At 35.9% G+C, this 27,961-nt stretch overlaps 1 protein-coding gene and 1 long non-coding RNA gene across 3 annotated transcripts in view; one reads left to right on the forward strand and one right to left on the reverse strand.

Annotated features, from left to right (window-relative positions):
- LOC122145895 overlaps positions 1 to 27,961 on the reverse strand; it is a 121,617-nt gene that overhangs the window by 58,463 nt on the left and 35,193 nt on the right. The window lies entirely within an intron of this gene.
- On the forward strand, positions 1,274 to 27,676 carry lrrtm4l2 (leucine rich repeat transmembrane neuronal 4 like 2). 2 transcript variants are annotated; one of them, XM_042761653.1, is made up of 3 exons: positions 1,274 to 1,861; positions 9,636 to 11,248; positions 25,997 to 27,676. In XM_042761653.1, the coding sequence occupies exons 1-3, from the start codon at positions 1,858 to 1,860 to the stop codon at positions 26,060 to 26,062; spliced, it is 1,683 nt and encodes a 560-aa protein (XP_042617587.1). In that variant the 5' UTR covers positions 1,274 to 1,857; the 3' UTR covers positions 26,063 to 27,676. The 2 variants fall into 2 exon arrangements, with proteins under 2 accessions (XP_042617587.1, XP_042617588.1); XM_042761654.1 differs by having other exon boundaries at positions 1,275 to 1,861; positions 9,636 to 11,300.

Consider the following 27,961-nt stretch of genomic DNA (forward strand, 5'->3'; position numbering starts at 1 on the left):
CTCATCCCTCCAAACCCAAAACCCAAACTTTCTTCTTTAGTAAAAAAAAAAAAAAAAAAACATGAACCTTCACAATACACACACACACACACACACACACACACACACACACAAAACAAACTCTTCCAAGCTTTAAAAATTACAAATGCACCATGAAGATATCATAAAAATGGCCCATGCAACTATTGCAAATCTTAGGTAAAATATCATAAAGACCTAAAGATCGGATGCAAATAGCTCTAGAGCCTACATCTCATTTTATCAATATCATCTCTTTATAGAAAACCTTAATAATGTACTTCTGCCTGCTTTAGAAGGTGGCAATGGAAAAGATGTAAGGTACAGTAATGTAAGATCAAACCATTAGACATGAAAACAAGACCTCATTTACATGTTAATCAGTGTATCCTCTTGCCATCAAAAAAAAAAATTTCAAACCTTGAGTTATCACTGCTTGATTTCTCCATATCTGTTCTGATGAAGAAACAAACTCATCTACATCTTGTATAACCTGAGGGTGAATACATTCAGGGGCGCCTGTAGAATTTCAGCTGAGGGTACGCACAAAGAAGTCAAAAAGCAACAGAATGGTCTACATCAGGGCTGTCAAACGCAATTCCTGGAGGGCCGGAGCCCTGCAGAATTTAGATTCAACCCTAATTAAACACACCTGATCCATATAATCAAGTCCTTCAGGCTTATTTGAAAACGAAGAGTTGTCTTAGCGAGGGATTCGTTCATTTCGTGTTGATCGCGCATGAGCAACATCCGATATCTGTACAGGAAACAGAAATGATTAGTACACCTCCCGAGTCCTCGGGTTCGAGTCATTCTGTCATCACGTGATAGACTAGAAGCTATGCAGTCCGTACCGGAAAGAGAAATTATTAGTTCATCTCCCGAGGCTATGGGTCCGAGTCGTGTTTTATTTTGTCACGTGACTATTTTTCAAACCCTTGTTACGGCCATTAAATTACCCAGGTTACGTATCAGTTAAATTGTTTTAGAGTAAGAAAAAAAAATATTCATAATTATACATTCACAAGCATAAAAAATAACAATAATTAAAAAAAAATCTGTAAAATATTCTCAAAAAAAAAAAAACTTTTTAGAGTAGAGAAAGAGAAAGTCAACAAAAAATTGAACATTTATTGATAAATTGCCAATTTTTCTTGTTAAAAGTTGCAGCAGCCAGTGATATGAAAAAAATGGCAAATCCAATAAATCCAAATTGGCAATAATATTGTGATTCAAAATAAAATGTATGATTGATATTTCAACCAATATATGAGTGAAACATGAAAACGTACATATTGTGTCAGTCTCGATTATCTACAGGTATCTTGAGTTGGGAACATGCAGCCTATCAGCTACCAGCGCAGATCTTCAATCGTTAAACCACAGCCACCCCCAGACGCGTGACGCGTGATCGCTGCCGTCCATCCGCGACGCTCCTGAATCGCTATTGTAACCAGCAGGTGCAACACGTCCCTCAGACTCACCGGTGCTGAAGCTGCGCGCATCGCGAAGATTCCAGCATCCCTAGTCCTTTCACAGCGACAGTATGGATCACGAAGTCTTTTACCGCCTGATGAAACTTCTCTTCGTTTTGTTTTTTCACCTTATTCATCACGCTTGCATCTTAACGTGATCATCTCGCGATTTAATAATCTTGGGAATTGGTAACCTGAATTATCATCTCGGTTTTTGGTAGTTATGCTTGTCAATTTGACTCGCGCAACTGCGCTCAATAAACCGACGCCTTTATTTAGTTGCACTTCAGCATCACCAAAAAGCGCAGAGAGATTTCTGGAGTGAATCATCTTCTTAACACTCAACTGGAGCAGAACCAGTGTCATGGGTAAGAGCATAAAGCAAAGAAACATTTCTGTTGGTTTGCTAAATGAACGTGTTCTCGCATTTAAGTGCGTAATGGCATGACAAACAGTCTTTCACATTCGGAGCGCATGCAAACTATTGAACTTGAATCATCTGTTGCAAATGCGATAATTGTGTGGTTTTGACGCGTTTGTTCATTATGGATTTGTGCCCGTGCGTTTGTTTTGTATGCATTTCGATGGGCAATCAATTTCTCCGTTCCTGATTTCAGTCATGTTATTTTCCACCTTCCTGATCATTCATCACTAGACACACGCATTTACTCAAACGCCTTGTAATTTATGGTGAAACATGGAGCCGAAATGGGAAAGCGTTAATGCTTCTGGACTTTTAAATATGAACCTTTATCATACAGTTTAAAAGAATAACGTGATGCAACAAATATAATAACAAAAGCATCTCTTTTTCTTGTGTTTGTCTTCAAAACTGACTTCAGTTTTGTAGTTTTCTAATTATTATGGACACGGATAAACGGACAAATAATCTTTTTTTCTTTAGTGAGAACATAAAGCGCTGTTGCCCACAGTAACGCGTGCAGCAGTAGATGTGCGTTTTCTAGATCTATAAGTCTTGGTGCATTTATTCTATAATCATTTTAGGAAATTGTCATCCTTTTGTCTTTACTGGTTAATTATAAGCATTTGCCACATAGCAGGACCATCCTACCTTGTTAAATCCAAAAAGGTGACTTTTTCCCTTAAAAAATGTGAGCAAAAATGCTGATAAACATCCATATAGTCTCACATCTGCATGCATTATAATAATTAAAATAATGACCACAATCTTACTTTAGATTTTTGCATGGCACACATCAAGACATCAACTTCCCAAAAAGTATTTCCTGTCAACGGCCCTATTAAATGCTTAGAAATGCTTAATGATAAGTCTGAATCATATGGAAAGAGGCTTTTTACATTGTTGTAATTGGTCTTTTGCTGGCAGTTCAATGGAAAATGAAAGACCTTGCCTTTTGTGTCTTTGCATACTAGGCTGCACTCAGCAGTTGCTGGGCTTCATAATGTTAAATTTCCTTGTGCTTTCCACTGAAATCCTCAAGCACCTCAATCATCATTTGAATCAGTGGTCATGTTATAATCAATTAAGGCTGTGTATTAGAGAGCCTCCATCTGTGGACACTGCTGATTCTTTATGCTGCTTCTGAACAAGGTACAAATAGATGTCTGTCCTGCAGTTACATACTCAGTATAGATCACTAACTACTGTACTGTATATAGAACTGAAGTTCTGCATGTTCCCCAGACTCACTGATGTCACAATTAGCTTCTAACATACTTGTTTTAGATTAGTTCCATAAATGATTCCAAGTATGGGTTTTGAGCTTTATTCAATGTCTTTAATCAATATGATTCAGAAATATAGTCAATTAGAAACAAGAACCTGCTTAAAACCAAAATGTATGGCCAAGGCATGATCAGTTTTGAGCTAAGCCTGCTATTATGTTGAACCAAACGTTGGAAGAACTCCAAGCACCTATAAAAGGAGCATGTGAGGTCCTCCTACAGAAACTGCACCTGAAAACCAGAGAATTCCCATGCGTGGAGCTACAGATCATACTATGATAAAATCTTTAACAAATACTCCATTTGAGTCATTTCAGAGCTAAACAGTGTTGAATGAAGTATGTTGACATGAATAATTCATTTTCAAACCACAGATATGTTAATGTGAGTGTACACTTAATGTGTTCCAGAGTAACTATGAGAAAACAACAGCTGATAACTGTATGCTCTATCAAGAATAATCTAATTTAATATTTTTATCAAAATGCATTATCTTAAGGACTCCAGGGCAAAGGAGGGCTTGCCCATATGGCACACATCCAAGCACATTAAGAATATTTTGATATTCCAGTCATGCAAAATCAAACTAGCTTTATATAGTTTCCCATGACTGGTTATTTTGCCTAGGCTGTAGAAAAAGCCACTATTCAGTTTATTCATTTGGTAAACACTTAAATGTCAGCATGTTTTATGTAATATGTTCCTGTTATAATTAGTATTATTATTACTACTAGAGATTCATCCATGAACATTTCTAAATACAAAAATCTAAAAAAGGTACATATTTGTACTTAAATGGTCCATATTTGTACCTTTTGAAAAGGTGATACCCCGATGACAGCTTTTGTGCCTTTCTTCCGAGAGTGTAGGAAATACAGCTTATGTAATTATAAAATAAACAATGATAGCAAGTAATGGTGGATTTTAAAAAGCAGTTTTTCGACTGGGATTAGAAGGGACGCTCTGAAGTGAACTTGACCTTCACGCCTCCATGTCCCGGTCCTCAAAGCCTCCTCAAAAGTGAGTGTTTCAGGAGGGAGTAGTCCTCCACAACCCACTGCAAACTCACATAATGACACTATTTTACTATGAAATGCAAGTCCCACCCTTTTGTGGCATTGGATATGCTATTTCACTAAATAATTCACACTACTGAAACAAAATGGGTTGCTGAAAAAGAACAACTTACAGTGCAATCAAGGTATATTTTCCATAAGCATGTATCCTCTGTGGGATTTGAACCCATGACCTTGGCGTTTAGTGCAATAGTTGAGCTATAATAAATGCACAAAAAACAGATGGGGTTGAATACTTGTTAACTTCAGCTTTAACACTGACAAAAATAATGATGTTCTCAGAACCACAATATGTTTTCACATTTTCCTCAGGCAAGGTTTAGTTTGCCCTTCACAAATACAGTTTGGCCTATATTTCAATCAGATCGGTTTTCCTTATGATCGTATATCACACAATATAAAAAAATAATAATCAACAATACCCCAAAAAATAAAAAACTATGACAAAAAAAAAAACAAAACGCAAAACAAAAGCACAGCAAACTCCTTGTGAGGGGAGTCCATTGGGAAGGGAAGTCCCTTTGGACAGACAGTCTGAAAAATGGAAACTTTAATAGACCTCATTGGAAAATGTTGGGAACTCATTCTGTGGACTGGGAATTGATGCTCGAGTGAAAGTTAATTTACCACAAAGCATGACATCAAGCAACATCTTTCAGAGTTTAAACTAGACCTATCAATCGACTTGTTAATTGAATTCACTGCATGATATGCCACGTAATTAATCATTTTCAAATTGATTGCATTTATCAATATTAGCTAACAGAATCTCCCAATTGAAGATAATGCATTCATTAAAAAAATATTTTATGTAATCAATTGTACTAAATTCAATTGACAGTTCTAATTTGAAAACAAATGCTTACTCTAGAGTAACTCTTGACCTTTCTCCATCTGATGCATTTCTAGCTCTGTTGGTTAGTTATGTTCTTTGGATAAAAAGACAGCTTTATATGCTAGCACCAAAGATGTAAATACTCTTGTGTACCTGAAGAACTGGATAAATGTGGCCTGTCTGCCACACTTTGTTTTATTAGGTTTGTTACCTTGCTACATTATTTTTCAAACCCTCATCGCATTCAACTTGTTTCTTAATCATCTCCTTCATAGTCCAGCCCGGGTATTCCTCTCCATGTCAGGGTAATAGAACACTGCAGTATTCATTTGAAATATCAACTTGTCTTTTTGCCAAGGGAGACGGCAGCCCTCGTTCTCTCAACCTTTCTGATGTCAAAAGCCCTGTTAATGGCCTTCTGAACCAGAGAAACATGGACACGAGTGTCTCAAATGTCAATTTGTTTTCTTTGGGCTTCCCCAAAAAAGTGTCTGTTAAAAAGTGTTGGTGACACAGGTGAAAAGTTCATAGTTCTACAGTAAATTATTCATGTCATCTTGTGCATCCATCAGATCATAACTATATGACCTCTATAGTGAGACATTGAGGTAAGAAACAGGGAGCAACAAAAGATGAAGCAATGTTTGCAATCTGTTTTAGTTCCATACTGGGATACATTTCAGATAGATAGATAGATAGATAGATAGATAGATAGATAGATAGATAGATAGATAGATAGATAGATAGATAGATAGATAGATAGATAGATAGATAGATAGATAGATAGATAGATAGATAGATAGATAGATAGATAGATAGACAGATATATAGATATACCTATATTCCTCAAGGACGTGTTAAATTAATAAAAAGTGATAGTAAAAAATAAGATTGTTAGAAAATATTGTTAGAAAAATTAAATAAATGTTGTTCTTTAAAAAAAATAAATAAATAAAATCCTAAAAAAAGTATCACATGTTCCAAAAAATATTTAGCAGCACAACTGTTTACAACATTGATAATAAATCAGAATATTAGAATGATTTCTGAAGGATTGTGTGGCACTGATGGCTGATGAAAATTCAGCTGTGCATTACAGAAATAAATTATATTTTAACATATATTAAAATGGAAAACAATTATTTTAAATTGTAATAATATTTTGGTGTTTCTCTGTATTTTGATCAAATAAATGCAGCCTTGATAAACATGAGAGACTTCTTTCAAAAACATTTAAAATCTTACTAACCCCAAACTTATGAATGAAAGTGTATAAACCTAATTGTGGCAAAACTTATTGTGTTTTGATGGAACATTACAAACACAAATTAAGACTAAAAGTAAACAGATCAATTTTAGATTTCATGTTGAGTTCAATTAGCCTAATTCAAGAAAATCTAAATCAAAAATCAACATAGCATGCGGATAGTTAAAGCACAGCAAAGCTAAAAAAAATAAACACATTGGGCAGCTATGCTTTTAAAAACATCCTTATCTGTTTTTGATTTTAAACAGTTAAGTGAGAGGAAAACATTAAGCAAATCAGCTCTGCAAATCTTAAACCTCTAATGACTCTCTAAGGTTTAATTTGCTCATTGATTTCTTTAACAGCCAGACGTGGAGATTGATTGCTTAGGTTCACATGCAGCCTTTTTTTAGATAAAGATTTTTTCCCGTTGTACTAGTTTAATAACAAGCAGTAGAAAATGTACTAAATCCATCGAGTAGCCCACTGCTCATGAAATATCCTCAAGAAAAACCCATCCACTTCTCAGTGGGAGTGCTGCTCTAATTGAATATTTTGTCCCCAATTAAAAGAATGTGCAGTATTAATGGGTCATATAATTACTTATAAAATGTTGTCTTCTTTCTATATAAAGGCCAGTAGGGAATACAGCCAGCTTGCTTGGTTGCAAAGTCTCATGTTTGAAGATTAACCACATACTTATGGGTCTTTATCCATTAAGACATTTCATGTGACATGTCGCCATAGGCGGAAATCTGGGGTGGGGTGGGGAAATATGATTAAAAACCATGCCGTGTATTGTAAATAACAATGTTTTATACTTTAAAGAACTTTGTAAGTAGTAAAACAACAGAAACGGGGCAAAAAAATCTCCCCCTCCATTGCCTCACAGTGCTTTGGTCCAAATGCCTAATTTCCTCTTTACATCAATCAGTGTTACCAAGTCCAAGGTTTTCCTATTGAATTGGGCTAGTTTAACACTGGCCATGTTAACATGCAACCAAATAATACGTTTGTAATCAGATTGACGGCTCAATCGGACTAAAAAACCTTTGTGTAAACACCTTAATCGATCCGATTGAGCTCGATCGGAATTAAATTTAGTTGGGATTGAAGGGGGTGGTTTATTCCTTTTCTAATACAATTGAGAGTGCATGTAAACACTCGATCGGGTTAAACAACGAAACTGAAAGGACTGCTCATGTGCAATGACGCAGAAATAGCGTAATGACGTATGACGTGCGGAACAAGTGGCTCTTCCTTTTGAATAAAGTGTTGTATAAATGTGTGTCCTATCATTATAAACTCTCCTTTCACTCGGCAACTGTGAAGTGGAGCAGGACAACCTCCCACCAGTCCTTGTTTTGGATACTCATCCACAGGCAACCCTATTTTTTTTTTTTTTGCGTGATAAATATGAGCAGCAAGGCACAGCTGTTTATATGTATATTTACACATAAATGGATAAATATGTTTGTTCTGTTGTTAAAAACAAATAAAGAAACCATGTAAGAGAGTGGTTATTATGTACAAACAGTGAGAAACTCTATATTTGTGCAGTGCACACATGTAAAAAAAAAAAAATTTAGATTTGAAGCTTGTGACATATAAATGCGAACATCAACCCGATCAGTTTATTTAGTGTTCATGTAAACACTACAATCAGATTCATCAATTGAAATGAATGCAGTCCGATTGAACCAAAAATTGTGCATGTAAACGTAGCCACAGTTGTCACATTTTTTTTTTTTTTTTTTTTTTTTTTTTTTTTTTTTAATTTCCGTGAGTTGAAACGTTCCTAATGTGATATTTAGCTCTTTGAATGCGAATTTTACCAGTGGAAGCCCACCAAAAAACTTGTGTTTTACCCCCCGGAACACGATTTTTACCGGAGAACCCCCCCTCAAAATGTGATTGGGCTAGTTTTGAGGGGTATTTTTTTGAAAATCTGGCAACCCTGCATCACCTACACACACAAGTCCGGTGAGTGAGAAAAAGTCAATAGTTGTGAAACTCCAGTAAATAAGGCTGTCAAGGCTATTTTTTCACTTAAACATCGGATGAAGTGATTATTTTCTCTTTAATACAGATGATGCCAATGTATTTTTCGATTAGTCCGCTATTTTAGCAATAATATCGTTAACTGCCTGATGGATAGTAATGTCTACAACGGACATGACCACTATCTCGATGCAACCACAACAGCATGAAGTTTTCTAATTTGGCACGGTCTCCCTGCTACAGTACAATAAAAGTAGTAAGGCTTTCCTGTGTATACGTATCCTTACAAGTACAATTTTAGCTCTATTATTTGTGTCCCTTTCAAAAATTGCTCTTGAGAAATTTTATGTTTAATGTCCCCTCCTACTGTTAGTGAAATTTACGCCCCTGCATGTCGCTAATGATCTGTGCTGCTAAGGGAAGCAAAGTGGTCTCAATGCCATCTCTCTGTTCCAATAACTAGTCAGCAGGAGATGGGTGACTGGCCTTTAGTCACAGGATGAAACATATTTACTGCCCCAATAGGACACTATTATATAAAATTGATGACTGTGTAAACTGTTTGGTATGCCCCATTGCTGTTGCATATCTCTTCTTGTCGAAGCATCAACGTAAAGCAGTAGAACAGTGGGAAACTTATTTGTCATGTTACTTGTTAATGATACAAGCAAACTTTGAGACGGATGACCCTGATGTTGCCTTTCTCTAATACTTAATTTAGCTTGAAGCTTAAGATGCATTCAGTGTTTGGCTGCTTTGAGCTACATAGATTGTGAATGCTATTTTTAGTCTCCAACACTAGTTAAATCTTTTGAGGGGGTGTACAAGAAACGACAAACTGTTCCGTGCATATGTCAGACGTATGCTGATTAGCTCCGCTCTGATAAGTGGATCTCATTGATTTCCATTCATTTAAAACACTTTCTCCGCTTCCCACTCGCTTCCATTTTGGCTAAAACCAGGGTACATTATAAAAGGTGTAGCGGTAAATGATGGATAATTCCACTCGAATCCTCATATTCAATTAGAGGGCCCCCAGTGCATTTTTTTTTTTTTTTTTGATTTTATGCATTACGTCTTAATAGCTTGAAACCACTCAGCACACCTATCCATCCCCATCACAATCATAAATCGTTTTTCCTTGATGATAAAGATGAGGCTGTGCATAATGGATGTGCGCACCCACTCTGTCAATTGCAAACCTGTGCTCTCTAGAGTGAATGCTAAAACTGACCTCAAATGATGTCTGTCTGTGTTCTGTCCGTGTCTCTCCACAGGGCCCTTACTCTGGGAAGGGCGCCTGTCATGTTTTCTTCTCCATGCTTCTGTTCTCCTGCTGCTCAGCAAGGGGGAGCGGATGTGCCCTGTGAGTTGCCGCTGCGAAGGCAAGATTATTTACTGCGAGTCTGGCGCCTTTCAAGAAGTCCCGGAGAACATCTCTCTAGGGTGCCAGGGTCTGTCCCTGCGGTACAACAGCCTCCTGTTGTTGCTACCTTACCAGTTTGCTCACCTCAACCAGCTGGTCTGGCTCTACCTGGACCACAATTCCATCAGTGTAGTGGATAGACTGGCTTTCCAGGGACTTCGTAGGCTAAAGGAACTAATCTTAAGCTCTAACAAGATCGTGCAGTTGCAAAACGGCACCTTTGAGACTGTCCCAAATCTTCGCAACCTTGACCTGTCCTACAACCAGCTGCAGGACTTGATGCCGGGGCATTTTCATGGACTACGCAAGCTTCAGAATCTTCACCTGCGATCAAACAACATCAAAACCATCCCTGTCCGTACTTTTATGGAATGTCGAAGCCTGGAGTTTCTAGATTTGGGTTACAATCGCCTACGGACTATAACTCGTACGACCTTTCTGGGACTGCTCAGGCTGACAGAACTTCACCTTGAGCACAATCAATTTTCCAGGATTAACTTTTTCCTATTTCCACGCCTTTTAAATCTGCAGGCGCTTTATCTGCAGTGGAATCGCATACGGACGGTTGTCCAAGGCTTGCCTTGGACTTGGCACACTTTACAGAAATTGGATCTATCAGGCAATGAAATTCAAGTTTTGGATCCTGCTATTTTTAGGTGTCTGCCCAACTTGCATATGCTCAGTCTGGAGTCTAACAAGATCAGCAACGTGTCCCAGGAAGTTGTTTCATCATGGATCTCCATTAGCACTATCAACCTGGCAGGAAATATATGGGACTGTAGCTCTAGTATTTGCCCCCTGGTGTCTTGGCTGAGAAACTTCAGGGGAACTAGAGATGCCAGCATTATTTGCAGCACTCCCAAATCCCTTCAGGGGGAAAGAGTCATGGATGCAGTGAGGAACAACTCAGTGTGTGAGGAGATATTCACTGTGGAACCGACCACGGAATTAACTCTTCTTCTGACTACTACTATGACAACTCTTTACGTAACAAAGCCAACCACAACCGCCACTACAACCCCACGCACCACAACTAGACAGCTTTCTCAAGTAACCCATGTACAAAGACTCACCCCAAAGGTTTTATTTCCTGTTCAGTCCAACAATGAATTCCTACCACCCCTAACAGTAACACCTAGCAGCATACCCTTCACCCCCGAACCCGAGTTTGAGCATATGACCTTCCATAAGATCATCGCCGGCAGCGTGGCCCTATTTCTCTCCGTGTCTTTAATCCTATTAGTGATTTACGTGTCGTGGCGACGATACCCTAACAGCATGAGGCAACTCCAGCAGCACTCCACTCGACGCAAGCGCAGGAAAAAGACTCGAGAGCCTGAGCACAACATCAACTCTCAACTGCAAGAGTATTATCTAAGCTACAACCATGCCAATGCCGAGACCATGGACTCTTTGGTTAATGGGGCGTGCACCTGCACCATCTCGGGCTCCAGAGAGTGCGAGGTATGACCTACCGCTAAAAAAAAAAGGATTTCTCTGCACCAGGGAGTCAGAGGTAAACCTTTTAAGAGCATGACTGCCTGCAAACCTTCTCTCCTTCTTCCTTTCATTCCTTTGAACCACATCTTTGAACTGCTCACATTTAATTGCATGAGTAGAGGAATAGTTCACCTAAAAGCAAAAAGTCTCTCATTAGTCACTCACCAAGTCATTCCAAACATGCTGTTAATTGTTTTCTGTAGGAAAAATCTCTGAAGGAGACATGTGAAGAATCTTCACACAAAGACTTTGTCATACAACGATAGTTCAGTGACCACATCCATCAAGCTGTAAAAAGGACAACCCCTTCCCCTTATGAAATTAACATGACGTAATTTGACTCATGCACTATATTCCAAGTCTTCTTTTGCAGTAACTTGAAAAGAATACAAGTTGTATGAGCTTTTATGGTTTTCTCAATTTTGGAGCTTGACAAACATGGCTGCTATGAATTGTCAATGAAAAAAAATAAAAACATAAGAGTCTCATCATTTAAATAATGACAAAATTGTCCATTTTGGCCAGTCCTCGAATTGAGAGCACCCCCTATGTAAGATTTTAAACAGTCCACAGCCCTTATGATCAACACCACACAGGATGTTAGTCAGTATTATGAAAAGAAGTAGGCGGTTCACATCAGCTTAAAGGGATTGTGGCTGCTCAGTGAAAATTAAATGTGTCTAAGTGTGGCAGGCAATGGAGCAACTCCCTGTGATATACTTTTCTACCCACCATCTACCTGTCTATCTGCTCATGAAAAAGTTTGCTTAGCTGCAAGAAGCCAATCAAGTAGATAAAATCAATAAAATCACGTCCTCCTCCTTCAGATGCAAAAGTCAAACTACTAGACATCGCCTGAGCCTCTAAATAAATAAATAACAATAATCCAATTGAGTCACTAGTTTTAAGTGAACTATTCCTTTAAGTTAGAGTTGTTGGAGACGTGGCACACTGGGAAGGGCATGTGTTCAATAGGACACAGGTTAAAATTCTGCTACCTTGGTTCACACTGATAAGTAATGCGTAAGAGTTGTAAACAAGTACATCCTTTGACCCATCTTAGTATTTTATTTGAATATACAACCCTTAAGTGCTTTGCAACCAGCTCTAAAAATTTTCACTTGATGGTCTCCCTCAATTAAACCTAACTCATAGTTAACAATCCTAGCAGAGTAGTGTCATCTGTATATAACCTTACAGAAACAAAGCCTTCATGACACGAAACAACACTCACAATGATGTTATTGTGAGTCATTATAAGCCTTGTTTTTATCTTCGGACGAGAAGGAACGGAAATAAAGTTCAGTAATAATTATGTACTTAAATTATGGAGCTTTATTGTACAAAGCATTTTTTTTTCTAGATGCATTTTGCTGCATGACTACATGCCCTTTATAAGTACCAGATGTTGGAAATCAGTGTACATATTCATGTTTTCCATCACCTTCAAATTATTGCCTAGACTTTTAACTCCTGCTTGGGGCTGCTACATTGTTCCTTTTGATCACATCTTTGTTACAACGGGTCATCACATATTCAAGTTTTGACATTTAATGAGCAGAGTAATGCAGAGTAATGCAGAATAATTAAAAGAACTTTAATAAAAGCTTTTACAAACCTAACCAGATAATGCATGACATTTTTGATGGGGAGGATACACGCCTTAATTGTACCCAGTTTGGCTTTCTGTCCCATCCCAAGAGAAAATCACAGCAATAGTAGGTCACATGGGATGAGATGTGAGGATGCAAGTATCTATCAAATCCTCGCTGTATTTTTCAGGCTGAAATACCTTTCTGCATGCATTACATTGGATTACATTATACTGAAATGGTCACAGCAATCAGGGGGGAAAGGCAAATTAGGCCTATCATTTTAACATGTTTATTTATTGTGAGTAATTATTTTAAAATGTGATGCAATTTATCATGCCCTATAATATTTACGTAAACTCCATAATAAGGCATTTTCTGATCAACATGGAAATTCAAGCATAAAGTATCCATTCAAGGGTTTTTCTTTCCCTTTTTTTTTTTGAGTCTGCTTAAAAACACTGTAAATCAGAATGAAACCAAATGTAAATGCAAAATACAAATCAACAGCCAAATGTGTACAAAACCAATAAATAAACAAACAAAATATGTCAGTGCAAATGAATGTATCCTACATAAAAAGCTATGAAGACTACATTGTAAAATGAATTGAACTTTAGGTCAGTTTCTATCCTTTATTTCCATATAACTAAACATCAGTATACATGCATGTAACAATATATAGACTTCTAAAGCTACTTTTTGTCTATTAAATGCTTTGAAGTGCAAATTTTTATTTGATAACTTCTCAACAGATATTTGCAATCAATTCTGATCCATCTGACAGATTAATTAGCATAAATAATTTAATTTAATTAATTTGCGGGCATAAAAATGGATTCACAACCATAATAAAATGTAACTAACCACATAATCATGCACAGTTAGTGCAGAGCAATAAACAGGATTATTAAAAGGAAGGGAAAAAAACTTCCCATCCAATCACAATTTCATCTGTATATTACATTATAGCCAAATTACACAGATGCCAATATGGGAATATGCATGAATACACGTACACAAAACTACACAAGGTAAATGTCTGCTGAAAGAATAAAACCATTGCATTTAAAAAAGACATTTACACTAACCAAAACAGTAAATCATCCTATTCCTATCCTATTCTAGATGTTCAATGCAGTGAAACCAGCTGAGAGTCACTGCCTTAACTCGTGTCACCATAATGATGAAAGTGACGCTACTGGCTTGTCTCCAAGTGCTGATGTGTGACATTCAGAGAATGTCACATTTTACTGTGCTTGATAGTTTCATAAAGATGTCAATCATTTTCCCACCAGTCTTGAAAGCTCCCAAATTATAGAAATATACAGTGTGGCATATGCTCATATGCATCCTGCTGAAGGCATTTAGAGCTTATATTACTCCTCAGGACCAATAAACTACATGATTCATCTCTCCATCCATCCATACAAAAAAATTGGTCTTAAACTTTTTGTTTTTTTTTTTTTTTCTTTTTTTTTTAGGAGCCTCAAGTATTTTAGGATCAGTACTCTAATTGTTCTGAAACTGATTTGTAACACCATCCGCAGAATAAATTTTGTGGTTGCATAAACATCATATTCACATGCTGTTCATGTGCTAATTTTTCAGTCGATCTCCCGTGCAGTTGACAGTTCCCAATTCAAAACCAGCTGTCGTTGTTTTATGTTTTGATTCATTAGGACAACCTTTGGAACAGGCATCTTGAATTTGAAAGGCATAAACCCTGTGTCAAGCTTTGCTTCTACCTGTACTTCAGTAGAGTGACTAACTTTTTCAATCTTCTGGTGACCCTAATAATCAAGATTGTTTTCCTGTCAATGGCACTTCCACCTCGGCTTCACACTTCTAATCGCAGCATGAAATCGCTTATTTTTTCATTTTTATTATCCCTGCTGAAGGTTCCTAAGGGGATACTTGCTTGTTTGCTTTAGCTTCTGATAAGGATACTTTGCCTCCAGAACCATGAAGTAAAATGCACATGGAGTTACAAATTTGGCCTCGTTGTTTTAGACCAAATACACATTTCTTCATGGAAAACAGCAGGTCAGATTTCAAGCAAGGTATATATCCAGCAGGTTGTCACAACATAACTTTTCTAGAACAAATCTCAGTTTTTTACTGAGTGAATTAGAGAACATGTCAGAGTCATAAAAAAATAAGGAATCATAAAGAAAAAAGAAAATTAAGCACATTTTAGAACCATTTGCATTGTGAACTTTATTTGTATGAAAATTAAATGCATTTATACAGAACATTCACTCTAAATTGTAATGTAGACACATGCATTGTCTGTAAAGCTGCTTTGAAACAATGCATATTGTGAATTACCATAATGCATTATGTTTATTTTTTATTTATTTTTTTAATTAAAGGCAGTACAAAAGTCTGCATAAACTTAGAACCCACAAATAAAATATAATAATTAAGAAAACTTTCTTCATGCAAAATAAAATTTCTCTCTTTTTTTCTTTTCTCTATATGTACATTTTCGATTTAAAATACTGGCAAATATTGATCAAGACTAGGAATCTTTGTGAACAGTTTTGATTGTGTTTGTGGCTGATGCTGATCATTTAGGCAACAACAGTATCAGTTAAGTGATAACTCCATCACTTCCTGCAACAAAACAGGCCTAACAATAATTATTCTAAATTTGCACTCCAAATTAAAATGCACACATGCAGCTCTTCCCAGGAGTAAGCCAAGGATGGTGTTTACACAGGCATCACGTTTATTAGCAATCTTAAAACAGGATAAATGAGTGAGATACAGTAAATAGACAAAGTGTATTAATAGACAGCAGTTGGCACATTTTTCAAAGCCTGCAGCATTTTCTGAGAGAGAAAGCAATGTGTGTTTTGTGTCAGGTGCCTGCAGACTGACAGATCAGAGCGAAGATGCTAATATTACTTGTATGTGCATTACATGGGAAATGGATTCCACTGCAGGGCGAAGGGATTTGTTTCATGAGCTGTGAATAATCAAATCAGATAGATCAATGTAAATTTAAAAAAAAGTGTTTCTGTATCATATTTCATATTTTAAAAGGAATTACTGTCCAATCTGCAGTCGGGTTAGGTGACTCATAACTGTCATATAAAATGTGTAGCATTCTGAGGAATATTAAGTGTCTTCACATTTGTCATATCCTGAAGAAGCCATTCATATCACCTCAGAATATTGCGTATCATGTGTGTGAGAAGAATAAAACATTACAGATGATCCTACACTGTGCTTCCGTCCTCCCTCTTGAGTCTCACACTCTTTCTCAGAGTCTTACAATCCTTGTATTTACTTGGATCAAAAGCAATGTTAAAGTCAATATGAAATCAAACCTGACTCCACTGAAAGTTATAAAATCTAAAATGAATCAAAAAAATGAATTATTGCAAAAAAAAAAAAAGATTCAAAAGTTGGTAAGTTTTGTTGTAGTTGTTTTAAGCTAAGGCTGCATTTATATTATCAGAAATACAGTAAAAACAGTAAACATGTTGTTGCAACTTAAAAATAGCTGTTTTCTATTTGAATATAATTTCAAAAAAAAAAAAAAAAAAAAAAAAAAAAAATTATATATATATATATATATATATATATATATATATAATATTCTTGTGATCATTACTCCAGTCTTCAGTGTCATATGATCCTTCAGAAATCATTCTAATATGCTGATTTGCTGCTTAAGAAACAATTCTTCTCATTATCAGTGCAAAAAACAATTGTGCAAACTAATAAATATTTTTATTCATTATTCATTCATTATTATTTTTTTCAAAATAACAACATAAACTATGATACTGTTTTTCAGGATTCTTTGATGAATATAAAGTTCAAAAGAACAGCATTTATTTGAAATAACATTTTTTGCAAATATTTATTTATTTATTTATTTTATTTATTTATTTAAAATTTATTTGTTTGTTTGTTTGTTCCATGCATCCTTGCTGAATAAAAGTGTTGCTTTTTCTTGCTGACCCCAAACTTTTGAACAGTCATCAGCAAAATCAACTAATATGCATCTGATGTCATCAAGCATTCTTAAAGGGATACTCCATCCGAAAATGAAAATTTTGTCATTATTCACTTACCCCCATGTCGTTCCAAACGGGTAACCCTTTAATTTTTCAACCCCTCCTCCATCTGTAATATATTGTAGGGTCATTTTCAACTTCTTCGCTATCAAATTCCACCTATTCCCATTTAGACCTGTCTTTTTCATATTAGAGGTTATTCTGTCCAGGAACCACAAACTTGGTAAGAGACTAACTGTCTGACTGTAAAAACTACAAACCACAGTTCATTTTGTTTATACGTGCTGATTAGGGGTGTTTTATCGGAAGTAGTTCACAACACAATAATAGCCTAACCATTTAAACACAGTAATTGCACAGCAGTGCCAGTCTGTGAGTGCTTATAAAGAAAGCACAGAAAATTGCAGAACTGTGCGCAGACTTTGTACTTAGAATTTTAATATGTTTAAAAGTGGTAAGAGTTGATCATTTCACAGACATAACCCAGATAAAGAGCAGTTCTGCTTTGAGGATATTTAGTTCACTTGCCAAGAATGGTCTCAAATAAAACGCAAATCACCTTTGAAATATTTGATGCAACTTATCTAGAAAACTTTATCAATATTTGTTCATTGGATCAGACAACTTTTTCTTTCAGAGGAACTGCACTGAAAAAAAATAGACTTTCATACTTTTGTCTTGTTTTCCAGTACAACATCTAAACATAACTGAAGAAAATAAAAGAATGTAGCCTACTTGAAAAGTAAAATGATTTCCCCCAAAAAATGAAAATCAAGTCATCATTTATTCACCCTGGTGTTGTTTAAATTATTCTAATGTAGTCCAATAAATCACAATAAGCTTTGATTTGTGCTTTGTTAGTTTTGATATGGAACAAAGTCTCAGATTTCAAATTTTGTCCATTTTATTACAATATTTAAACAATAAATAACATTTTGGCGATGTTTAATGCGGAGTGAGAGATCACCACTTTAATGCCAGTTACAGCATGAAATAAACATGAACGAGGTATAATAAAAGAAAGAGAACAAATTACCAGAATTCATATCCTGTCTAATGCAATCGCTCAATCCGTGTTTCAACCATAGAAAGACGTCAATACAACAGCTTGTAAACTGTAACAATATGTCACATAGCATCATTTACCTCCAAAAAAAAAACAAAAAAAACCTAATTGGTGACCATGAACTCAAGTCGTTAGTCAGCTAGAACAATTAACTCTGAGGAGGTTTACTGTATATGTATAAAAAGAACTGAAGTAGAAATATAAGTTAGTATTACAACTTAATTATTATGAAAATTCATTGAGTGAAATTTAAGTGTTTGCATACAAATCAGTTCAATTTAACCATCATTATTATAGCAATGAAAAACACCAGGGTGAGTAAATTATTATTTCATATTCATATTTGGATGAACTATCCAATTAAGATTCAAATTAAGTAGATTCAAAGAGTTCAAAGAATATAATTTTTTGCAGTGTGGTGCACCTCATTCTTAACCAAACAGGAGTGCTTTTGTTATTTACTCACTGTAGCTCTCGCTTCTCCTGTCCTATTGACATAATGCAACTATTTCTGTTTTTCCTCCTCCATTTTCCTCCATCAGTTAAAGATAGACAGTTAATGCCCTGACAGCTGAAAGTGGATGCCTTCTCGAACTGCGGCATATGCGCATATGCATGTACACACACACACAAACACTCACAGTGTGACAGCAGAGGTGTAGAGCTGAAGGGACGCTTGAGCTCAGGGGGTCAGAGGAAGTCCTCCCTTTATTAGAGAAATCCATTGGCACAATCGCTTCATTACTGCCCTTGCAGTCTCCTCTCTCTCTCTCTCAACACTCTTTAAGGAGTGAGAGAGGAAATTAAAGTGAGCAGAGAAGCATAGAGCAGAATCCATCTTGGATTAAAGGTGCAGATTAAAAACATACTGTGAGGCAGGATGTTAAGTCCATTTATCACACCACAATGAGACTTCAAAAAAGAAAGGAAAAACTTGCCTGAACCTTTGACCCAGTGGCTAATTAAACAGAAAGGTAATTCTCGTATTTGCAGCTCTTCTCTTTTAGTTTTCTTTCTTCTGTTGAACACAAATGAAAAAAGTTGTTTCTGAATGTTGGATATGCTCTTTTTCATTCAATAAAAGATGGATACTATCAGAAAAAGGCTTTTAAAAAAAAACACCATAAAGCCATTTAAATTGGCAACACACTATATTTCAAGTCATTTGAAGCTTGGTGGGGCTTCCGTGGTGCTTTCACTGTCATTTTGGAGTTCAGCAGGCCTAAAGTGTCCATATTAACTTTAATTGCATGAAAAAGCCAAGCTAGGACAAAGTGCTTTTGTGTTCCACAGATGAAATAAGGATTTTATGACCAAATATTAGCTGAATATGCAGGGCTAAAACACATTTACCAGTTGGCCTACAACAAAACCTGGCAAAATGTGCAGTATATAAGAGCACATTATGTTGAATACTGTGACTGTAAAACATCAGACATTAAGAAAACTTACCTTGCGTATCAGTTTGTTGAGTGAATGGCAAACGTCATGTAGTGTTGCTTATATTATATACACCAAATTAAAAAAAAAAAGAAGATACTTATTATAATAGAAGAAACTAAACAAAAGAGAACACTAATGCCAGTAATGGTGACTTGATTTAATCAACAACACAACAGAGCGATAAAACAGCTGTTAATTCTGAATAATAAATATACATCATCTTAAGTGGCCATGCAGTGACCAAAAAACACAAACTATTCAAGTGCATCTTCACTGATCAAACTGAGCATGCTCCGAAGCATATTAGTTGGACCCTCACCACCAAACTTGACAATAAAGTTCTTGCCATTTAATATTTTAGGTTGTTCATCCTCAATGGCCTAAAAATTGACTTTATGTAATGACAGCTTTTTCTACTCTCAATAGTTAAATCACCTTTAAAACAGAGTTTGTCTAACAAAATGGAAGTTAGGTTTATTTATTAACAGTTCAATTTGACCGTCCAAGTAATATCAACTTTCGTCTGCTGAATACAAAAGAAGATATTTTAAAGAATGTTGGTAACCAAACAGTACCCCTGCCCCCGCATGGTTACCAGCATTCTTCAAAATATCTTCTTTTGTGTTCAACAGACGAAAGACACTCGTACAGGTTTGACATATTTAAATTTTTGGCTAAAAGTAGTCAACAATGCCAAAATCTTACAATTAACTAATGCATTTAAAAACATATATAAGAGTTTAATACAGTATATATATATATATATATATATATATATATATATATATATATATATATATATATATATATATATATATATTTTTTTTTTTTTTTTTTTTTTTTTTTTTTTTTGGCCTGTCGGTTTTGCCTAACATGTTCTTACCTAAAACATGCAACGTCACATACTGTATTAAACTCTTACTCACTATTAATAGGCATTATGCATTGAATACTGCACAGTATGTAGCATGCTAGTATTCCCTTCCACATATAGCCAGCTTCCAAATCCAAGCAGCATTGAAGAAACAGAATCAGAGTCTAATCAGCAAGTAAAAGAGAAGTCTTTACTGCAGAGAGCTTTGAATATACATCTTAAAAAGTTCAAAATTCTCTCTCAGTTATCAGCATGGCTGCAATTGTGGAACTTACTTAACCTGATTTCGGTTATTCAGCTAACAAGCTGTTTCACATTATGCCCTCTTTTATAATGTACAAAGGGGCACTTAAAAGCACAGTTCTACTTTTTCTTGAAATCTCCTCTCTGAGAATGTCACAATAGCCAGAAGACATTGTCATCCCTCCCTGCAGATGCTTGTCTTTTTTCTTCTTCTTCTTCTTTTTCTGCAATCACCAACATTTGACACATAAAAGTCGCTCTCCTAGTAATAGAGACAATTAAACAGATCCAAAACCTTACAACCCCTCTGAGTGTGCATTTGCATACTGCAATCACAGCCGTCAAAACGAAACTGTTGCATGACCTACATGCTCATTTCACTCCGCAGTTTTCCATGTTACCTGATGGGAGTATGAGTGAATACTGTGGGTGGGCATGTAAATGTCGTGTACACATATACGCAGTCACCTCTGGGATCTGATTCAAATTGGAATAATGTGAAAATAAACTAGGTACAAATAGGTCTGATTGCACTTGCATTTTTTTCTTGTCACATTCTGTTATTGGAATTCCTCTGCCATTCCTTCCCAAAGGAATTTCAATTGTTACACATCTCTTTACATGTTCTACATCTGTCAGGCTCTATAGACCTTAAAATCACCCTGGTAGTAGTCCACATGATTTGTCATATGGCTCCATCCTTGAATCCGGGCATAAACACAGGCTTGATGAAAATTTTAGAGGGACGATTATAAGTGTTTTCTTTTCCTTTGACTTCATAAGACTTGGAATATAGTGCATGAAAGTAAATGAAGAGCATTCACATGAAAGAGCCATATATATTTATATTTATTTTATTATTATTTTATTTTTTATGTCCAAATTCAATTCAATTCAAGTTCATTTCTATAGCGTTTTTTACGATACAGATCGTTGCAAAGCAACTTTAAAGAAAATTAAGTTTCTACAATATTTAGTAGTAGCTTATCAGTGGTGACTGTCAGATTATGTACATATGGCAGAAATGTACGGAAAAATCCATTAAAGACGTAATCAAACAGATGATGAACACTATTTACAGCAATTATTATATGATGCAATCAAACTTATAGCAAGATTTGGTACAGTAGTTCTGTATGTTGTTTCAGGGTTGGCATCATCTGCCAAATTGAGAATTATGATGTCATTGTGTAGCAAAGAACTGTGTGAAGATTCTTCTGCTCTGCACCCAATTGCATATTGTTGCTCAGTTTGGGCCTTTGAATGAAATTAAGGTGTTTTTTCCTCCTCAGGTATGAGCTCCATATATTCCTATATCATACTATAGAGCCATAAAAGCCTGATGTATCAAATATGATGCTCAAAAAAAACACATATCTCAGATTGTCTCCTAGGTAACAATGAGATTAAAACAGAGAGCAAATGAAGATTTTTGCTGAAGTCTCCTGTCTAGATTTTACTTTATTTTCCCCCTCTATGATCAAGTTGCAAGACTATTGCAAGTATAAAGTGCTTCTCTAAAACAATGTGGCAGAAATCACACCTAAATTTGGCCACTCCAAGTCATATAACTGTCACAAACAACAACAACACAGAATATAAAATCTCTCTCCTCTAGAGTTTCACAACAGATCTCAACATATGCCTCAAACTGCTCAGATTTGCCTAGAGTCAATATGAGTTCAAATATTTCTCACAAGAGCAAATTATCTAAGCTGCTATCCACATTCAATAGCTCAATACTGTTACTGTATTTCAACTATTGATTTGTTTATTAGTATTATTTATTCTCCCTAAGGGATTTTAGCAGAAACATCTTAGGCATGTTGACATATCAAATCACTAATACTTATACATGACAAAATATTCCATAAGACTCCTGAGCTATGAAGGCAATAACTTTTTTTTGTGTTTCTTTACTGTTAGATTCACTCCAGCCGTCTGCCACATTATATGAAATGTGCTCAAACTCGGCGAAGTGTTGATGTTGACGTTTTTATTTGTCATCATAACAATTTATGTGGCCCATCAGTTAATTTGCATCACTGCATGACTCATGATTCTACAGTACAGGCAGAGAGGTGGAGAAGCCATCAAGATTTATACGCTTTCACGTTTGTGTGTTGCAGTGTTTGGCTGGCTTCTCTTAGAGCTGCTGTCCTCTATTCACAATCCACAGAAATTCAGGGCTGATAAATCAAGGCCAAGTTTGCATACAAACGCACATGTTAACAAGCATGAGTGCAGACGTGCTGAAAGGACAGTTAGGCGGTACAGAGGCAGATTTATAATGATCCAGAGATAGCATTATGGTAATAAGCAACGCTATCTCACGACCAATATGTACCTATTTTACAAGGTGGCTAATTCGTACAAATTCGTACAACCTCCCTCATACGATTTTGTATGATTTGTCTAGACCCCAGTGATGGGTAGGTTTAGGGGCGGGGTTAGGTCATTCGTACAAATTCATACGAATTGTGCAACTCGTAAAATACATACGATTTAGCACAAATCATATGAATTTGTACGAATGCGGTCACACAAATTCATACGAATTAGCCACCTCGTAAAATATGCATGAATTGTCAAGGTTGTAATAAGTGTTATTTTGTACAGAAATGAACACTTCTGATGGACAGGCTCATTTAGTGTCTCTGAGGAAGACTAATCAATGATAAGGTGAGCGCTATCCATTCTCCATCTGGAAAACTCTATTGCAGGACTGATGAGGTGCAAATTAAAAAGCCATTAGTGAAGCATCTCCCACAGCGGTGAAAAGAGTCCTCTGGTTAGCGATTATTTGAGATCTGAATGGTTTATTACAATCAAAGAAATCTCAAAACTCAAGATCAAAAGAAAACACAACTGAAGTCAAGGATTAACAATAAACACACATACTCTTACACACTGCAATGGTGTATAAGGGCAATCAAAGTTTGAATCTGGCTCACAACATTTAGTTTCCCTATTATCCTCCCCATCACGTCCTGACAAAAAAAAATAAAAGAAAGAAAGAAACTAACAACAAGCTATAATGACAGCTAGCTAGAACAATGAGTAGATAGCTAGCTAGAACGAAAGCTAACTAGAACAAGAGCAAGAATGGTAGTTAGCCAGAACTATCCCTGATAGCAAACGTACATCACAGAGACTATGAGACCTATATGAGATCTGTTTGACTTCTGCATTTACATCTGCAAGGCGTTTATTTATTTATTTATTTATTTTTTAGAGTGTTTGCTAATCTGCAATACGTCTATAGGATGTTTCCTTTCAGATGTCATCTTAAAGACGTCTATCAGATGTTTGTACACAACAGATGCGTTCCAGATTAAATGATCTTTAACCGACATCTTGCAGATGAATGTGTGCTATCTGGGGTAGATCAGTAGATAGACAGATAGAATGATAGTTAGAACTACAACTAGACAATAGCTAGATAAATAACTAGCTACAATGATAGCTTTAGGGACAGATAGCTACAGTGATAGCTATATAAATGGCTAGCCAGAACAATAGCTAACTAGAATGAGAGCTATAATGACAGCTAGCTACAACAATAGATCAGTAGATAGATAGCTAAAACAACAGCTAGAACTATAACTAGCTAGAATTACAGCTAGCTAGAATAATACCTAGCTAGAACAATAGCTAACTAGAAAAAGAGAAAGTGATAGCTAGCTAGAATGATAGCTAGAATGACATGATAGAACGATAGAACGATAGATAGATAGATAGATAGATAGATAGATAGATAGATAGATAGATAGATAGATAGATAGATAGATAGATAGATAGATAGATAGATAGATAGATAGATAGATAGATAGATAGATAGATAGATAGATACTAAAATGCAAAGAAAACTCAAAGGACTAGATTTTCCCTTGTGTATGCATTTTGTTTGCATGAAGTCAACTTGACCTTCAATGATTCTTTTAAAGGTTTCATTTGATGTGTTGATTTATTTATTTATTTATTTATTTTTTGTAGTACACGTTCATTGTTCATTTCTATTAAAATATAAAGATTTGGTACTAAACTATATCTTGCAATGAGTTTAATACACACACACACAGTATTTAAATGCTTTTTTCTATTGCACTGCAAGCTTGCGGTGTTAATAGAATGTGATGAGAATGACAGACTGGGCACAGAAGAATTATACAAAGACATCTTTCTATTCCCTTTGAAAACATATTCAAACAAACATACAGTCTTCCTTTATAATAGCAATGGCCGTTTACATAAAGTGTAAGTTTGCATCTAATTTAAATAGCAACACATATCATCCCTTTCAGACAAAGTGCAAATAGACATGCCATTCACATAGTGTATATTGAAGTGAAAATCTATTGTATTTAGCATACACTGCCTAAGCAATAGTAGGTGGAGGGAAAAAGCTTTTTCAATAACTCAAGGTCAGTTATTTGCACTTAGTGTGAATAGATATTGCCTTTTCTAATTCGCTTGATCATGTCAACATGTTCTGCTCATTATGCATTTATGTTTCCTGCCCACAGCTGTTTCTAGTGTAATAATATTAACTAAATAGGCAATTCAAAGTCATGCCCTGTCTATACTCACCTTACAAGAAGTACGCCTTGCTCTCCGCGTTCAGCTAGGACAATCTGAATTCTACTCTGTCCAGTTTGCGAGACATGAAATATGATTTATTCATAAGCTCAATAATTACAACTCTCTGTGGAGCACTGCTATTGAGAGATTAGACCCCTACTGTTTTTGTGTCTTCACAAAGAATGAATATCATATATTCAACTAACACTGCAAAATAAAAACAGCATGTAAACTCCTCCGTTTGGCACATAATTAAGCAAAAAAAGATTGTTGGCTGGATGAAAGGACATTTTTAAACCAGAGAACAAACGGTATTCACGTTTCTGAGAAGATGCAGAGAATGTAGATGATTTGCATGCATGCGGTAACTCACATTTAATGTAAAATGGCAATGCATGTGCAGCTTCTTTACCAGAAGGGATCATTTTAATTTCATCAGTTTTAAACATGAAGAGCTTTTCACAGCACAGGTTACTCTCGACATGAAGATGAGCGAGTTTGAAATGTGTGTATGCGCATTAAGTGAACCGTTCATCTCACAAACACGCCGTCTAGAAGTTAATTGGAAAATGACATGCTTTTTAAAAATGTTTCTGGCTGCAGGAAGAAAGATACCGAATATATAGTTGTGACAGTTAATTGATTCTTCAACCGGAGTCAAAGACAGCTTAGCTCGATTAAAAGCGAAGCATTGTTTGCACAAGAAACATCATCTTGGGAAAGCTATCAAATTAAACACATTTAATAGCTAATTTGTTTAAATGCATTGAGTCTGGGTGTAAACAACATGCTTAGTACATTCCAATTGTGCTGGAAAAGTGCCCGATACAATTCTACCTCTGTCGTGTAAATCTAATGCATTCTCAATTGTTTTCACAGAATGCATACATGTATCCCAGACCACTACCAGGGGCCTGGATGGGAGACATATCTACAATTCACTGAGGGGCCCGTGAGAAAATGCACCACTGCCCATTATAATTTGCAGCGGCTCAGATAAAGCCTTTCCTGGATTTTGCTTCAGCACTGAGAATTTTCCTACACAAAAGGAGAAAGAATTAGGCTGAATGGACAGCACACATACTCAACCCTTCATTTTGGACTCTATTAAAAGTGGAGCAAGCAGATACAGCATCAATTTGACACCCTATCTTCAAGTCGAACTGGTTTGGTAGTCGCTTCGATCTACAATAAACATCCCCCACGACGGGGCTTGCAAATCTCTCCGTAATGAACCAGCAAAATGTTTCTCGATGCTGCCATTGTTGCTGTATTATAGCTACTATAAGGAATCAACGTCTACCATCCGAATCCCCGTCCTGTTCATCCCTTTGTGTTGTGTAGTGATGTGACAAACTATTCATGCTGAAACATCAGAAATGTCTCTAGTGATCAGTGGACGGTAATTGCTCAATTGAGCACAACCCACGAGGAGGTTTCTGAGGACTACATAACAACAGAAGATATTTTTGACTGCTGTGAAAACATCAAGAAGAAAAGCCTGTTTGCAAGGACTGTAACGTCACCATGAGTTCCCACTGTGATTTGATTTCAACCCTGCCTGAACTTGGACACACCATGGTAGAGTTGAATTGTGGGTATTGTATGTGTGTTGTGAATGTGTTTTTTGTTCTCTGTTTAAAGCTGGAATTTCCACTTTCCCTGGATTTTTTAGGAGTCCTTTCTCTTTGTTCACAATTTTTGTATGAGCAACAAATTATCCGAATGTGATGAATCAAAGGGAGATCGGCTTTTAAAACACTTCATGTTTTTGAAACACTTGCAACTGGATGCCTTTTTGTCGCTCGACATCTGATCTTCACACTGACGGGACATTTTCTCTCAATACCATCATTATTTTGTGCTGGCAGGGCATAAAGCGGTTCTCAACTATTAGGTTGTCTGTTCTGATCATGCTCATAGACAAATAATAAAACGCAGCTAACCATATAATCATTCACAGTTGAGTGCAAAATAAATGCTTTTGTTTTTGCCATCAAAGATGTGTGCAATCCAGCTCCAAATCCAACAGTATTTTGGCACAAATTCATACACTAGACAGAATGAGAAGCCAAAAATGGAGTGTCTGCATGATATAATCCTCAAAAACCATGAACAAACTACTAAACGTGAGGAAAATATGACCCACAGGGTTTGTGTTGACCACAGTGTGCTTTATATGGTGAATTATTGGCTGTTGAGGGCATCATACTTTAAAAAAGAAAATTGGTTAGCATTTGTCAAGTTAATAATTTAACAAATTGTTGGGGCTTAGCATTTCTTGGAAATATTACAACATTGTAATGTTTGAATTTAAGGACATTTTTTACTTAAACAATTTGGGTATCATATTGGGTCACCACTTAAACTTCCAATATAAAAACTGGGTCCTATTGAGAACCACTGACTTAAAACCATTATACATTCATCTCATCAGTATTTTCTATATCTGCATTATGATTTACAGTACACTACCGTTCAAATGTTTTGGATCAGGTTTTTTTTTTCAGCATATTAGAATGATTTCTGAAATATACTGATGCAGAAAATTCAGCTTTACCATCATAATAATAAATTCCATTTTAAAATATATTACAGTATAAAAGCTATTTTAAGTTGTCATAATATTGCAATTTTTACTGTATTTTTTGATCAAATAAATGCAGCTTTGGTGAGATTAAGAAACTATTTTTAAAAAAAACATAAAAAAAACGTACTGACCCCAAATTTCTGAATGGTAATGTGTATCTGGTACAGCTGAAACAAGTGCATCTGTGCAAGAGGAGGACAAACCAATGTATCAATGTAGCTCACCGCAACCACAACATCAATAAATGAATGCAA

The sequence above is a fragment of the Cyprinus carpio genome, chromosome A8 (genome assembly GCF_018340385.1).
Source record: "Cyprinus carpio isolate SPL01 chromosome A8, ASM1834038v1, whole genome shotgun sequence".
In the NCBI taxonomy this organism is placed as follows: domain Eukaryota; kingdom Metazoa; phylum Chordata; class Actinopteri; order Cypriniformes; family Cyprinidae; genus Cyprinus; species Cyprinus carpio.

Excerpts from the sequence above, each read along its gene's own strand:
- lrrtm4l2 (XM_042761653.1), top strand. Across the intron at positions 11,249-25,996 it reads CGGGCTCCAGAGAGTGCGAG|AATGCATACATGTATCCCAG; the intron begins GTATGACCTACC and ends TTGTTTTCACAG.